Source organism: Onychostruthus taczanowskii, unplaced genomic scaffold (genome assembly GCF_017590055.1).
Source record: "Onychostruthus taczanowskii isolate IOZ18803 unplaced genomic scaffold, ASM1759005v1 scaffold296, whole genome shotgun sequence".
In the NCBI taxonomy this organism is placed as follows: Eukaryota; Metazoa; Chordata; class Aves; order Passeriformes; family Passeridae; genus Onychostruthus; species Onychostruthus taczanowskii.
In genome coordinates, this window is record NW_024500305.1 from 71068 (window position 1) to 86854 (window position 15787).

General features: G+C 58.9%; 1 protein-coding gene across 3 annotated transcripts; it reads left to right on the plus strand.

Moving 5' to 3' along the window:
- Positions 1–21: 21 nt before the first annotated feature.
- On the plus strand, positions 22–13200 carry MDC1 (mediator of DNA damage checkpoint 1). Of its 3 annotated transcripts, XM_041408241.1 has the most exons (9): positions 22–60; positions 1243–4570; positions 4860–5153; positions 6317–6502; positions 7350–7475; positions 8060–8170; positions 11712–11835; positions 12680–12793; positions 13012–13200. In XM_041408241.1, exons 1-9 carry the CDS (start codon positions 47–49, stop codon positions 13071–13073), a joined length of 4359 nt encoding a protein of 1452 aa, XP_041264175.1. In that variant the 5' UTR covers positions 22–46; the 3' UTR covers positions 13074–13200. The 3 variants fall into 3 exon arrangements, with proteins under 3 accessions (XP_041264175.1, XP_041264177.1, XP_041264178.1); XM_041408243.1 differs by lacking the exon at positions 11712–11835 and having other exon boundaries at positions 13012–13166; XM_041408244.1 differs by lacking the exons at positions 6317–6502; positions 7350–7475; positions 8060–8170; ... (1 more) ...; positions 12680–12793; positions 13012–13200 and adding an exon at positions 6007–6300.
- The last annotated feature ends 2587 nt before the right edge of the window (positions 13201–15787 follow it).

Genomic DNA, 15787 nt, shown 5'->3' on the forward strand with positions numbered 1-15787 from the left:
CGGAGAGAGCGGCCAATGGGAGCGCGAGGGGCACGGCCCGGCGGTGATGGCGCGGGAGGGGTGAGCGGGGGGGAAGCCGGGGCCGCTTTTGGGGTCCCTGAGGGAATTTTGGGGGATTTGAGGTCCGAGGGGGTTCTGGAATCTCCTGGAGGGATTTGGAGGTGACAGCGGGGGTTGGAGCGGTGCTTGGTGAGGACTGGGGCCTCGGGGTCAGTTTTGGGGACTCCCTGAGGGAGATTGTGGGAGGTCTGTGACGGGGGTTGGAGGTTCCTGAGGAAAGTTTGGGGTCTCTGAGGGAAGTTTGGGGGCTTGGTTTTGCAATTTGGCGTTCCGCAGAGAAATTTGGATGTTCCTGAGGGGAGTTGGGACTTGGTGAGGGAATTTGGGGGTCCCTGAGGGAGGTTGGGTGTGTCTGAGGGAGGTTTGGGGTCCATGAGGGGAATTGGGGCTTCCGTGATGGAAGTTTGGGCTTTCTGAGGGTGTTGAAGGGTCCTGAGAGGAGTTTGGGGCCCCCCTGATGGGAGTTTGGGTTTCTGTGTGGGAATTTGGGGTTCCTGAGAGACGTTTGGGTATCCTGAGGAAAATTTGGGGTCTGTGACAGGGGTTGGTGGTTCTGTGAGAGAATTTGGGGTTCCATGAGGGGAGTTGGGGATTCCATGAGGGAATTTGGGCTCCCTGAGGGATGCTGGGGGTTCTGTGAGGGAATTTGGGCTTCTTGAGGAAGGCTTGGAGGTCCCTGGGGGGATTTCAGGGCTTTGGGGCTGCAGTTTTGGGGGATCCTTGTGGGATATTGGGTCATTTGGGTGCAGCTTGGGGAGTTTTGGGTGGGGTCCCTGGGACATTTCGGGAGTCCCTGGGTTTGCTTTGAGTCTTTTTGGGGCAGTTTGGGAGGTCCCAGGCAGGGGGTCTGGGGCCTCTGGGGTGGTTTGGGTCCTTTGGGGGCAGCTTGAGGGTCTCTGGGTGCTTTTTGGGGGGGTTCCTTGGAGAATTTGGGGGTGTTTGGGATGGTCCTGAGGCAGTTTGGGGGGATTTTTTGGCGGAATGGGAGTTCTGGGGGGGTGGGGTGTGTCTCTGGAACAGTTTGGGGCTGTTTTTGGGGTTCCCAGGTGGGGGTTGGGTGTCCTTGGGGCAATTCGGAGGGTTTGGGGGCAGTTTGTGGAGTTCCCAAAGAGGTTTTGGGGCTCTTTGGGTTATTTGTGGGATCCTTGGAAGATCCTGAGCTCCCCCAACCCCCCTTTGCAGTGCCCTGGAGGATCCAGCTGTGCCCCCAGATGTTGAGGGCCCCCAAAAACGCCTTCCCTGCCCCCGAAATGCCCCAGATGTGATTGGGGAGCGGCCAGATCAAAATGTTGGGGACCTGAAAATGCCCAAAGTGGCCCAAAACACTTCAGAGGCTCCAGATATGGCAGCAGAGACCACAAATCCAGATGTGCTGTGGGTCAAAAATGGGCACCGGACACTGCAGGTGGACAGCGACACAGATGTGGAGGAGGAGGGGCCAAATCCAGATGCTGAGCCCCAAAAACGGCTTGAAATGACCCAAAGTGTGCCCGAAACTCCAGATGTGGGGCTGAAAGCCCCAAATCCAGATGTTCTACGGCTTAAAAATGGGCATGGCACACTGCTGGTGGAGAGCAACACAGATGTGGAGGAGGAGGCTGATCCAGAAGTGGAGCCCCCAAAACGACTGAAAATTACCCAAAATGTGCCCGAAACTCCAGATGTTGCAGGAAAGGCCCCAAATCCAGATGTTTCAGCCCCAAAACTGCCTTGTGGAATGCAGGTGGTGGACAGTGACACAGATGTGGAAGAGGATCCAGACGTGCCGCCCCCAAAAAGGCTCAAAGTGATTAAAAGCATGCCTGGAATTCCAGATGTGGAGGTGGAAACCCCAAGTCCAGCTGTGGGCACGCCCAAAACTGGACACTGGGCAATGCTGATGGACAGCGACACAGATGTGGAGGGGGAGGAGGAGAATCCAGATGTGCAACCCCCAAAACAACTCAGGATGACCCATAATGTGCCCGAAATGCCAGATGTGCCAGCAATGGCCCCAAATCCAGATGTTTCAGGCACAAAACTCCATTCCTGGATGCTGCTGGTGGACAGTGATACAGATGTGGAAGACGAAGTGAATCCAGACGTGCAGCCCCCAAAAAGGCTCAAAGTGACCCAAAACATGCCCAGAATTCCACATGTCGAGGTGGCGACCCCAAATCCAGCTGTGGAAAGGCCCAAAATTGGGCATCAGACGCTGGTGGAGGACAGTGACACAGATGTGGAGGAGGATCTGGATGTGCAGCCCCCAAAAAGGCTCAGAAGGACCCAGAATGTGCCCAAAACTCCAGATATGCGATGGGGGACACAAAATCCAGATGTTTCAGTCCCCACAGTCAGGTGTCAGATGCTGTTGGTGGACAGTGACACAGATGTGGAGGAGGATCCAGATGTGCAGCCCCTGAAACGGCTCAGAGCGACCCAAAACGTCCCTGAGACTCCAGATGTGGCTGCAAAGCCCCCAAATCCAGATGTTGCAGGCCCTGAAATCAGGTGCCAGACATTCCTGGTGGACAGTGACACAGATGTGGAGCAGGAGGAGGTGCATCCAGATGTTGAGACCCTAAAAAAGCTTGAAATGACCCAAAATGTGCCTGCAAGTCCAGATGTGGTGGCACAGACCCCAAATCCAGATGTTGGACTGGCCAAGAATGGGTGTCAGGTACTGCTGGTGGGCAGTGATCCAGATGTTTCCCCTGCAAAAAGATGGGAAAGTCCTCAAAACGTGCCCCAGACTCCAGATGTGCCCACACAGCCCCCAAATCCAGGTGTGAAGGGGTCACAGAGGGGTCACTGGGCACTGCAGGACGACAGCGACACAGATGTGGAGGAGGAGGCGGCAATTCCAGATGTTGGATCCCTAAAAAGAGTGAAACGAGCCCCAAATGTGCCTGAAACTCCAGATATGAGGCTGAAAACACCAAATCCAGATGTTTCAGGCACAAAAATTGGGTGTAGTGTGCTGCTGGTGGACAGCGACCCAGATGTGGAGGAGGATGAGGCTGATCCAGATGTTCGGCCCTCAAAAATACAGAAAATTACCCAAAATGTGCTCAAAACTCCAGATGTGCCCACGCTGACCCCAAATCCAGCTGTTGGAGGCTCTGAATCCAGATGTGGAGCCTTGGTGGTGGAGAGTGACACAGATGTGGAGGAGGATGAGGCTGATCCAGATGTTCAGCCCTCAAAAAGACAGAAAATTACCCAAAATGTGCCCAAAACTTCAGACGTTGGGAGGTTCCAAAGGACCAAAAATGTGGCCAAAACGCCAGATGTGGCGGGAGAGGAGGAAGAGTGGGATCCAGATATGGCCACCCAGCTGTTCCTGCCCCCAAATCCAGATGTGGGGGAGGTCGAGGCGGATCCAGATGTTGGGAGCCCGGAACGACTCAAAATGACCCAGAAACCACCAGAAATTCCAGATGTGGAGGAGGAAGGGGAGTCAGATCCAAACCTGGCCACCCAGCTATTCCTGCCTTCTCCAGATGTTGGGAGCCCAGAAAGCTCCAAAATGGCCCCAAAGGACCCCAGAATTCCAGATGTGGAGGAGAAAGAGGAGTCAGATCCAGATGTGGCCACCCAGCTGTTCCTGCCCTCTCCAGATGCTGGGAGCCCAAAACGACTCAAAATGACCCAGAACCCTCCCAGAATTCCAGATGTGGAAGAAGACACCCCAAATCCAGATGAGAAGGAAGAACAGGAGTCAGATCCAGATGTGGCCACCCAGCTGTTCCTGCCTTCCCCAGATGTTGGGAGCCCAGAAGGCCCCAAAACTACCCCAAAGGACCCCAAAATTCCAGCTGTAGAGGGGCTGCCCTCCCTGGATCCAGATGTGGCCACGCAGCTGTTCCTGCCCCCACACCCAGGTGTGGACGGCCTAAATCCAGATGTTCTGGGTCCAAAACAAGCCAAAATGGCTTCAAATGACCCCAAAATTCCCGTTGTGACGGCAGCGACCCTAGATCCAGATGTGGAGGGGGAGGAGGACTTGGATGTGGCCACCCAGCTATTCCTGCCCCCTGATCCAGATGTGGAGGGGGAAGGACCCTCAGATCCAGGTGTTGGGTCCCCAAAACCACCCAAAAGTCCCCTAAACCTGCCCAAAATTCCAGATGTGGGCACAGAGAGCCCAATTCCAGATGTGGAGGGGTCACTGAGGGGCCACAGGACGTTGCTGGGGGATGCTGATCCAGATGTGCAGGAGGCAGGCCCAAATCCAGATGAGGCAGCCTCAAAAAAACCCCAAACAGCCCCGAAAGTCCCTGAAATTCCAGATGCAGAGGCGGACACCCCAAATCCAGATGTGGAGGGGCCGGGGAGCCCCGGCCTGGCTCCAAATGTGGCCACCCAGCTGTTCCTGCCACCTGACCCAGATGTGGAACGCCCGGAAAGCCCCGAAAGGGCCCTGGACGAGCCCCAAGTTCCAGATGTGGAGGAGGTGGCCCCAAATCCAGATGTGGAGAGTCCCCCAAGCCCTGCCCAGGAGGAAGCAGAAGCTCCACCCATCCCAAAGGTGAATTTTGGGGGATCCCGGGGGATTTTGGGAGCCCCACGGGGATTTGGGAGGGGAGGGCTTCTGGTGGATTTTTTGGGGTACCCCGTGAATTTTGGGAGGTCCCAAGTGGGGTTTGGGATTCCCAGTGGATTTTGGGAGACCCAGGGTGGTTTGGGGGGGTCCTCAGGTGAATTTTTGGGGATACTGGTTGATTTTGGGGGGTCCCTATAGAATTTGGTGTGAATTTGGGGGATTTTGGGGGTTCCCGTTGGATTTTGGGATCTCCACCGCAGCCCCTCCCCACCAGGTGCGGCGCAGTCGGCGATTGGCTGAGAGTGGAGGGGGCGGAGCCTCTCGCGACTCCGCCCCCACTCAGACTGGGCATGCTCAAGGCTCCAAGCCACGCCCCTCACCCAAGCCACGCCCCCAGAGGGGGCAGGGCCGAACAGTGGCAGAGCTTGAAGAGGCCACACCCACAGTGTCCATACAAGGAAATGGGCGGGGCTCAAATTCAGCCCCACCCCCAGAGGAGGAGGAGCTAACAGAGGGTGCCAAGCGCAGGCTCCGCCCCCGGGCAGCGCCAGGCTCCGCACAGATCCGGGTAAGGACCTTTATGGACCAGTGTGGACCAGTGTGGACCAGTATGAACCAGTATAGACTAGTGCAGACCAGTATCACCACTGTAGACCAGTATGAACCAGTACAGGCCAGTATGGACCATTGCAGACTGGTACAGACCAGTACCCCCCCAAGTGACTCCTAATCCTGACCCCAGTGTGGAGCAGGGACCCCACCCAGTGCTCCCAGTATGGACCAGTATAGACCAGTAAGGATCAGTACAGACCAGTGTGGAGCCATAGTGACCAGTGTAGACCAGTGACTCCCCCAGGGACACCCCAGTGACCTCCCAGTACAGACCAGGCCCCCCCCCCCCGTGGCCCCCAGTGCTCCCAGTACAGACCAGTGCCCCCCATCCCCCTCCCACTGTGTCCCCAGCTGGTGTTCTGGGGCTGGTGGCACCTGGGGATGTCCCCAGTGTGTCCCCAAGTCCCCCGGGGATGCTTTGTTGTGTCCCCAAACTGTCCCAAACCTGTCCCAGTGTTGCCCAGGTGTCCCCAACTCCTCAGGGATGTCCCCAGAGTGTCCTGAATGTGTCCCCAACCTGTCCCAGTGTCCCCAAACTGTCCCACCTGCCCTAACCCTAACCCAGGGCTGTCCCCAACCTGTCCCCACTGTCCTCGGGTGCTGTCCCCAGCCAGTGTCCCCTAGATGTCCCCCCTGCCCTAACCCTAACCCAGGGCTGTCCCCAACCTGTCCCCACTGTCCTCGGGTGCTGTCCCCAGGCCTGGTGGCACTCAGGGATGTCCCCACTGATGTCCCCACTGTCCCCAGGTGCTGTCCCCAGGCCTGGTGGCACTCAGGGATGTCCCCACTGATGTCCCCACTGTCCCCAGGTGCTGTTCACCGGCCTGGTGACACTCAGGGATGTCCCCACTGATGTCCCCACTGTCCCCAGGTGCTGTTCACCGGCCTGGTGACACTCAGGGATGTCCCCACTGATGTCCCCACTGTCCCCAGGTGCTGTTCACCGGCCTGGTGACACTCAGGGATGTCCCCACTGATGTCCCCACTGTCCCCAGGTGCTGTTCACCGGCCTGGTGACACTCAGGGATGTCCCCACTGATGTCCCCACTGTCCCCAGGTGCTGTTCACCGGCCTGGTGACACTCAGGGATGTCCCCACTGATGTCCCCACTGTCCCCAGGTGCTGTTCACCGGCCTGGTGGCCTCCCCGGCGCTGCAGGTGGCCCTGGGGACGCTGGGTGGCACCGAGGCCACCTCAGTGCACGACTGCAGCCACCTGGTGACCGATGGCATCCGCCGGACACTGAAGTTCCTGTGCGCCCTGGGCAGGGGTGTCCCCATTGTCACCCCCCAGTGGCTGCTAGAGGTGACATCGGGGACAATCAGGGGGGTTGGGGGATTGGGGACATTGCGGGGACGTTGTGGGAATGTGGACATTGGGGGCAATTGGGATCGGGGATATTGGGGATGTTATGGACATTAGGGACAATCAGGGAGTTGGGGACATTGGGAACCGGGGACATTGGGGATTGGAGACAATCAGGGGTATTGGGGACACTGGGGACATCAGGGACACCGAAGTTCCTCTGTGCCATCACCAGGGGTGTCCCCATTGTCACCCCCCCAATGGCTGCTGCAGGTGACATCAGGAACGGCGGGAGGTTGGGGACAATCGGGGGGACTTGGTGACAATGAGGGGAGTTTGGGGACAAGGAGAAAGATTTGGGGGCATTGGGGACAGGGGGTGGCACTGGAGACTTTGGGGGGCATTTGGGGACATTGGGTGGCCTTGGGGACAGTGGGGATCTTGGGAATATTGGGGACAGCTGGAGTGGCCTTGGGGACAGGGGGACACTGAGGACATGGTGACAAGGGGGATTGGCCTTGGGTACTTTAGGGATGGGGGAGGATGACCTTGGGGACAGTAGAGTGACCTTGGGGACAGGGGGAACTCCGGGACAATGGGAGGGAATTTGGGGACAAGGGGAGGGGTCTTGGGGACAGTGGGGGTGGCCTTGGGGACCTTGGAACCTTGGGGACCAGGGGTGACCTTGGGGACAGAGCAGCTTTGGGTGACAAGGGAGGGTGACCTTGGGGTCAAGAGAAAGGACTTGGGGACAATCAAAGGGAGTCTGTGGACAAGGGGGTGGCCTTGGGGACACTGGGGTGGCTCTGGTGGCCGTGTGTGACCCCTGTGTCCCCATTGTCCCCAGAGTTCCCACAGTGGCCGCCCGCTGTCCCCAGGTCCCTTCCTGCCCCGGGACCTCCCCTGTGAGCGGCGCTTCGGCTTCCGCCTGCGCCCGGCGCTGGCCCGGGCCCGGGAGCGGCCCCTGCTGCAGGTGACAATGTCCCCAAATGTCCCCAAATGTCCCCAAATGTCACCTAAACCCATCCCTGAGATAGCCCCAGGCACGCCAATGGCCCCAGCTGCAGGTGACAGTGACAGCAGTGTCCTCAATGTCCCCAATGTCCCTGGGCCCAGGAATGGCCCCTGCTGCAGGTGATACTGTCCCCAAATGTCCCCATATGTCACCTAAACCTGTCCCTGAGCCAGCCCTGGGCACGGTGGCACCCCCTCCTGCAGGTGATGATGACATTAATGTCCCCAAATGTCCCCAACTTCTCCAATGTTCCCAACACCCCAATCTCCCCAACCTGCCTAATGTCCTCAATGTCCTGTCATTCATCCCCCAAGTCCCCAATGCCCCCAATATCCCAAACCCCCAAATGTCCCCAATCCCCCAATCTCCTGAACCCCTCAATGTCCCCAACCCCTGAATGTCCTCTCTGTCCCCAGGGCTACCAGGTGCACGTCACCCCCAGTGTCCACCCAAATGTCCCCAATCCCCCAGTCTCCTGAACCCCTCAATGTCCCCAACCCCTGAATGTTCTCAGTGTCCCCCGATGTCCTCTCTGTCCCCAGGGCTACCAGGTGCACGTCACCCCCAGTGTCCAGCCGTGCCCCGAGGACATGCGGGACATTGTCACCTGCTGTGGTGGCACCTTCCTGCCACAGCTGCCCCGGGAACATGCGGTGAGGGGACAGGGGACAGTGGGGACATTGGGGGGATGTTGGGGAGGTTAGGGACATTGGGGACACTGGGGACACAGGGATATTGGGGACATTGTGGGGATTGGGGGTTTTGGGTTCCTCACAGGATATTCTGGGTTTCTGATGGGTTTTTTGGGGTTCCTGATGGGGTATTTGGGGTTTCACTCTGGGTTATTTGGGGTTCCTCTCTGGGTTATTTGGGGTTTCCTGATGGGGTATTTGGGGTTCCTCTCTGGGTTATTTGGGGTTCCTCACAAATTATTTGGGGTTTCTGAGGGGGTTTTTGCTGTTCCTCTCTGGGTTATATGGGGTTTTTTTCCTGGTTATTTGGGGTTCCTCTCTGGGTTATTTGGGGTGCCCCTCTGTGTTATTTGGGGTTTTTCTCTGGGTTATTTGGGGGTTTTCTTTGGGTTATTTGAGGTTCGTCACAAATTATTTGGGGTTTCTGAGGGGGTTTTTGCTGTTCCTCTCTGGGATATTTGGGGTTTCTCATTGGGTTATTGGAAGTTCCTCTCTGGGTTATTTGGGGTGCCCCTCTGTGTTATTTGGGGTTTTTCTCTGGGTTATTTGGGGTTTTTCTTTGGGTTATTTGAGGTTCCTCACAAATTATTTGGGGTTTCTGAGGGGGTTTTTGCTGTTCCTCTCTGGGATATTTGGGGTTTCTCACTGGGTTATTGGGAGTTCCTCTCTGGGTTATTTGGGGTTCCCCTCTGGGTTATTTGGGGTTTCTCTCTGGGTTATTTAGGGTTTCTCACGGGTTATTTGGGGTTCCTCTCTGGGTTATTTGGGGGTTCCCTCTGGGTTATTTGGGGTTTCTCTCTGGGTTATTTAGGGTTTCTCACGGGTTATTTGGGGTTCCTCTCTGGGTTATTTGGGGGTTCCCTCTGGGTTATTTGGGGTTTCTCTCTGGGTTATTTAGGGTTTCTCACGGGTTATTTGGGGTTCCTCTCTGGGTTATTTGGGGGTTCCCTCTGGGTTATTTGGGGTTTCTCTCTGGGTTATTTAGGGTTTCTCACGGGTTATTTGGGGTTCCTCTCTGGGTTATTTGGGGGTTCCCTCTGGGTTATTTGGGGTTTCTCTCTGGGTTATTTAGGGTTTCTCACGGGTTATTTGGGGTTCCTCTCTGGGTTATTTGGGGGTTCCCTCTGGGTTATTTGGGGTTTCTCTCTGGGTTATTTAGGGTTTCTCACGGGTTATTTGGGGTTCCTCTCTGGGTTATTTGGGGGTTCCCTCTGGGTTATTTGGGGTTTCTCTCTGGGTTATTTGGGGTTCCTCTCTGGGTTATTTGGGGTTCCTCACGAGTTATTTGGGGTTTCTGATGGGGTTTTTGCTGTTCTTCTCTGGGTTATTTGGAGTTTCTCTCTGGTTTATTTGGGGTTTTGCTCTGGGTTATTTGGGGTTTCTCACTGGGTTATTTGGGGTTCCTCACAAATTATTTGGGGTTTCTGAGGGGGTTTTTGCTGTTCCTCTCTGGGTTATTTGGGGTTTCTCACTGGGTTATTTGGGGTTCCTGACTGTGTTTTGGGGTTCCCCAGCCCCGTGTCCTGGTGATCTCGTGTCCCCAGGACCGCTGGCTCTGGCCCCCGGCCGTGGCCGCGCGGCTCCCGCTGCTCTCGGCCGAGCTGCTGCTCTCGGGGGTCCTGCGGCAGCGCCTGGAGCTGGCCCCGTTCCTGCTGAGCCCCTGGCAGCCCCCCGAAAACGCCCCTGAGCCCCCCCAAAACACCCCAAATCCCACCCAAAAGCAAAAAAATCCCACCCCAAAACCCACCCAAAATAGCCCAGAGCGCACCCGAAACCAGAAAAATCCCACTCAAAACTCCCCAAATCCCGCCCTGAAACGGAAAAATCCCCCCCGAAAAACCCCAGATCCCACCCCAAAAACCCCAGATCCTGCCCAGAAAAGAAAAAATCCCCCACAGAAAACCCCAAATCCCACCCAAAATACTCCAAACCCACCCCAAAACCAAAAAAATCCCACCCAAAAAACCCCAAATCTCACCCAGAAATCAAAAAATCCCCCCCAGAAACGCCCAAATCCCACCCAAAACACCCCACCCCAAACCCATTCCCGGCCCCATTTTGGGGGGTCCACCCCTCCCCCGAGCCCCCCCAGGACCCGGAGTGGGCGGAGACCCCCCCAAAATCCCCCCCCAAAAACCCCAAATTCAGGGACCCACCAAAAAACCCCAAATCCACCCAAAAAAACCCCAAATCCACCCCCAAAAACCCCAAAACGGCCGCGGAGTCACTCAGAGGGTCCAAACCCCAATATTGGGGTCCCAGAGCCCCCACAGGAGCCTCCCAGGACCCGGAGCCGTCAGGGACCCCCCCAAAATTCCCCTCGGGACTCCCCAACTTCAGGGACATCCAAAAAACCCTCAAATCCAACCCCAAAAACCCCAAACCCGCCCCAAAAAACCCCGAAACAGCCCCGGGGTCCCCCAGGGGATCCCAAACCCAATGTTGGGGTCCCAAATCCCCCCCTGGACCCCCCCCAGGAGCCCCCCAGGACCCGGAGTGGGCGCAGACCCCCCCAAAATGCAGGGAACCCCCAAAAAACCCCAAACCGGCCACAAAAAGCCCCAAATCCCACCCCAAAACAGCCCCGGGGTCCCCCCCCAAATGTTGGGGTCCCCGAGCCCCCCCCGAGCCCCCCCCGGACTCGGAGCCGCCGGGGGGCCCCAATAAAGTGAATTTGGGCAGCGCAGTTTGGGGATTTTGGGGTTTTTTGGGGTCAAAAATCCCAAATTTGGGGCGGGGGGAGGAGCTAGGGGGGCTTGGGGACACCCCAGGGACAGCCCTGGGGTGGCCATGGGGGAGTTGGGGACACGATGGGGACTTTGGGGACCCCTTGGGGATATCGGGGACCCCCCTGGGATGGCCATGGTGGCCTTGGGGACACCAGGGACTGTCTTGGGGACACTTTGGGGACACCAAGGACCCTTTTGGGGACCCCCCAGGATGATCATGGTGGCCTTGGGGACACCAGGGACTGTCTTGGGGACACTTTGGGGACACCAAGGACCCTTTTGGGGACCCCCCAGGATGATCATGGTGGCCTTGGGGACATCAGGGACTTCCGTGGGGATACTCTGGGGACATCAGTGACCCCCCTGGAGACACTTTGGGGACATTGGGGGCCCCCTTGGGGACACCAAGGATGCTTTTGGGGACATTGGGGACTCCCTGGGATGGTCGTGGTGGCCTTGGGGACATCGGGAATCCTTTTGGGGACACCAGGGACCCTCTTGGGGACATTGGGGACCCGCCTGCGTTGGTCATGCAGAGGTTGGGGACATCAAAGTTCCCTTTGGGGACACTGGGGACCCTCTTGGGGACCCTTCTGCCTTTAGCGCCGTCCCCTCAAGCCTCAGCCAATCAGCACTCACGTGCCCGAGCACAGCAGCCAATGGCAGTGCAGGGCGGGCGGGACGTCTGTTGCCATGGGAACGCCCGATTCAGGTCGCCATGGCAACGGGAAAAGACGCTTCCGGGTTCCTATTCCCACCCCTGCCGCTCTTAGCCAATCAGCGTTCACGGAGAGAAACAGCCAATGGCGATGCAGAAGGGGCGGGAGCATCGTTGCCATGGGGACGGGGCGGGCGGTCGCCATGGCAACGGGGCGACCGGGCCTGGAGCGGGAAAAGGTAAAAAAGGAATTAAACCCCCGGATTGGTGTGGGGTGGGAGAGACTGGGGCGCCTTGGGCACAGCAAGGACGCCTTGGGGACAGCAGGAAATCCTTGGGGACAGCGGGACCCCTTGGGGATGGGCGTGGGGCCTTCGGAGACCCTGACTCTGTCATTACAAAATGGCCCCTCAGGACTCCGGTTTACCCTGCTAGGACCCCAATCCCGCCTCAGGACCCTGACTGACCCTGCTAGGACCCCATTCCCCCCTCAGGACCCTGACTGACCCTGCTAGGACCCCATTCCCCCCTCAGGACCCTGACTGACCCTGCTGGGACCCCATTCCTCCCTCAGGACCCTGACTGACCCTGCCAGGACCCCGTCCCCCCTCAGGATCCCGGTTTACTCTTTCAAACCCTCATTTACCCTTCCAGGATGTCCCGGACCGCATTAACCCCTCCTTTAGGACCTCAGAACCTCATTTACCCTTCCTAAGAGCCCATTTCCGCTTGCAGGACCCCAATATCCCCTTCCAGGACCCGCTCGCCCCTAGCCCCGCCCACCTCTCCCAGATGCGCCCTCCCATTGGTCGGGAGGGAGGCGGGATCCGGGAGCTGCCGCCTCTGATTGGCTGATGCGGGAGCGCGGGAAAGCGGCGGTGGGGGTTCCTTCCCGGCGTGCACTGCGCGGGGGAACTGGGAGAGACTGGGAGGGAAACTGGAAGGTACTGGGGGGAACTGGGAAAGACTGGGAGGGACTGGGGGCGTGGGGAGGGGGGACTGGGATGGACTGGGAGGTTACTGGGACTGAGAACAGGCTATACTGGTCTATACTGGTCCATACTGGGAACTGTTCCCCCACAGGTCGCCGATGGCCGAGCCCCGTCCGGGCCCTCCCAGTGCTCCCCAGTGCTCCCAGTTGCCCCCTCCCAGCCTGGAGGGGCTCATCCCCCCCTCCCACTTTGTGCTGCGCCCCAGGTGAGACTCCCAGTGCTCCCAGAACCCCCAGTAACCTCCCAGTAACTTCCCAGTAACCCCCAGTAATCCCGGTTCCCCCTCCCATTACTCCCAGTAACTTCCCAGTAACTCCCAGTAATCCCAGTTCCTCCTCCCAGTGCTCCCAGTAACCCCCAGTAACTCCCAGTAATCCCAGTTCCCCCTCCCAGTGCTCCCAGTAACCCCAGTCCCCCTCACAGGTCCCTGGGGGCGGAGCTTGAGGCAGAAAAGGGGCGTGTCCATGAATTGGAGGCAGAGCTGAAAGCACTGAGGGGGCGGAGCCAATACCTGGAGGCGGAGCTTGAGGCAGAAAGGAGGCAGTGCAAACACCTGGAGGCGGAGCTTGAAGCAGAAAAGGGGCAGAGCCAACGGCTGGAGGTGGAACTTAAGTCAGAAAGGGGGCGGAGCCAAGCACTGGGGGTGGAACTCGATGCCCTGAAGGGGCGTGGCCAACGATTGGAGGCAGAGCTGGATGCAGAAAAGGGGCGGAGCCAAATCCTGGAGATGGAGCTGGAGACCCTGAAGGGGCGGGGCCTTTGCCCAGAGGGGGCGGAGCCAAGCCCAGAGCAGGTGAGGCCTCCCAGTAACCCCCAGTGACTCCCAGTCCCCCCAGTCTCACCTGTCCCAGGTGTTCTGGGTTTGTCTTGGGGCCAGAGCCACCCCAGGAGGGACCACGGACACCTGATGACACACCTGGGGACATTTGGGACACTTGGGGACCTAATGGGGGGACCTGGGGACATTTGGGGACACACCTGAACACACCTGGGGGGACTTGGGACACACCTGGGGATACTGAGGACACCTGGAGGCCTCTGGGGGGACACCTGGGTGCATCTGGGACACCTGAGCACACCTGGGGGGTGTTGGGGACACACCCTGGGGTGCCCCAGGTGTGTTTGGGGTGTCCCAGGTGAGTTTTTGGATTTCCCAGGTGTGTTTGGGGTGTCTCAGATGTGGTTTGGGTCGCTCAGGTGAGTTTGGGGTTCCCCCGGTGAGTTTTTGGGGTCTCAGGTGAGTTTGGGGTGCTCCAGGTGTATTTGGGGGTTCCTCAGGTGAGTGTTTGGGCTCTCAGGTGATTTTGTGGGGTCTCGGGTGAGTGTGGGGTCTCTCAGGTGTATTTGGGTGTGCCCCAGGTGAGTTTGGGGTCTCAGGTGAATGTGGGGTTCCCCAGATGAGTACTCAGGTGAGTATTTGGGGTCTCTCAGGTGAGTGTGGGGTTCCCCAGGTGTGTTTTTAGGTCTCAGGTGTGTTTGGGGTCTCTCAGGTATATTTGGGGGTGCCCCAGGTGTGTTTTTGGGCTCAGGTGTGTTTTTGGGGTCCCAGGTGAGTTTTTGGGGTCCCAGGTGAGTTTTTGGGGTCCCAGGTGAGCTCTCTCTCCCCAGGTGCTGCTGGGCCGCTGGCGCCAGAAGGTTTTCCAGCTGCTGCTGCAGGTGAGGCTGCAACAGGGCCAGGAGCTGCGGCTGCAGGGACAGGTGAGGGGACAGGGGAGGGGACACAGGGACAGGGGAGGGGACATGGGACAGGTGAGGGGACACGGGAGAGGGGAGGGGACACAGGGACAGGTGAGGGGACACGGAACAGGGGACAAGTGAGGGGACAGGGGACAGGTGAGGGGACATGGGATGGGGGAGAAAACACAGGGACAGGGGAGGGGACATGTGACAGGTGAGGGGACATGGGACGGGTGAGGGGACATGGGACGGGGGAGAGGACACAGGACAGGGGAGGGGACACAGGACAGGGGAGGGGACGCAGGGACAGGTGAGGGGACATGAGACAGGGGAGGGGATGTGGGACAGGGAAGGGGACGTGGGACAGGGGAGGGGACACAGGGGACAGGTGAGGGGACACACCTGGGACAGGTGAGGGGACAGGTGGGCAGACACAGGGGACACAGGGACAGGTGAGAGCCTGGCACGCCTGTGACAGGTAAGGGAACACACCTGGGGCAGGTGAGAGCACATCTGGGACAGGGGAGGGGACGCAGGGGACAAGTGAGGGGACACAGGTGACACCCCACACCTGGGACAGGTGAGTCCCCACAGGTGGGACCAGCCCCACACCTGGGGGGACCCTCTTGGGTCACCTCTGTCCCTTTGGGGTCACCTGGGCACACCTGTGTCCCTTGGGGAGGGTCTGGTGGTCACCTGGACAGGTCACCTGTGTCCCTCAGGGATGTCACCTGTGTCACACCTGTCCCAGGTGCGCTCCCTGGGGGCTGTAAGGATGTCACACCTGTGTCACACCTGTGTCACACCTGTCCCAGGTGCGCTCCCTGGGTGCTGTAAGGATGTCACACCTGTGTCACACGTGTCCCAGGTGTGCTCCCTGGGTGCTGTAAGGATGTCACACCTGTGTCACACCTGTGTCACACCTGTCCCAGGTGCGCTCCCTGGGGGCTGCAGTGGCCGCCGGGTCCCGCCAGGTGTCGCTGTTGGAGCTGCGGCTGCGCCAGGGGGAGCAGGACAGACAGGTGAGGGACACTGTCCCAGGTGCGCTCCCTGGGGGCTGTAAGATGTCACACCTGTGTCACACCTGTGTCACACCTGTCCCAGGTGCGCTCCCTGGGGGCTGCAGTGGCCGCCGGGTCCCGCCAGGTGTCGCTGTTGGAGATGCGGCTGCGCCAGGGGGAGCAGGAGAGACAGGTGAGGGACACCTGGGGACATTGGGGACACACCTGGGACAGGGGAGGGTCACCTGGGGACACTGGGGACATTGGGGACCCCCCTGGGACAGGGGAGGGACACCTGGGGCCACTGGGGACACGCCTGGGGACACTGGGGACACACCTGGGACAGGGGAGGGTCACCTGGGGACACTGGGGACATTGGGGACCCCCCTGGGACAGGGGAGGGACACCTGGGGGTACACCTGGGGACACTGGGGACACATCTGGGACAGGGGAGGGACATTGGGGACATACCTGGGGACATTGGGGACACACCTGGGGATACACTTGGGACAGGCGAGAGA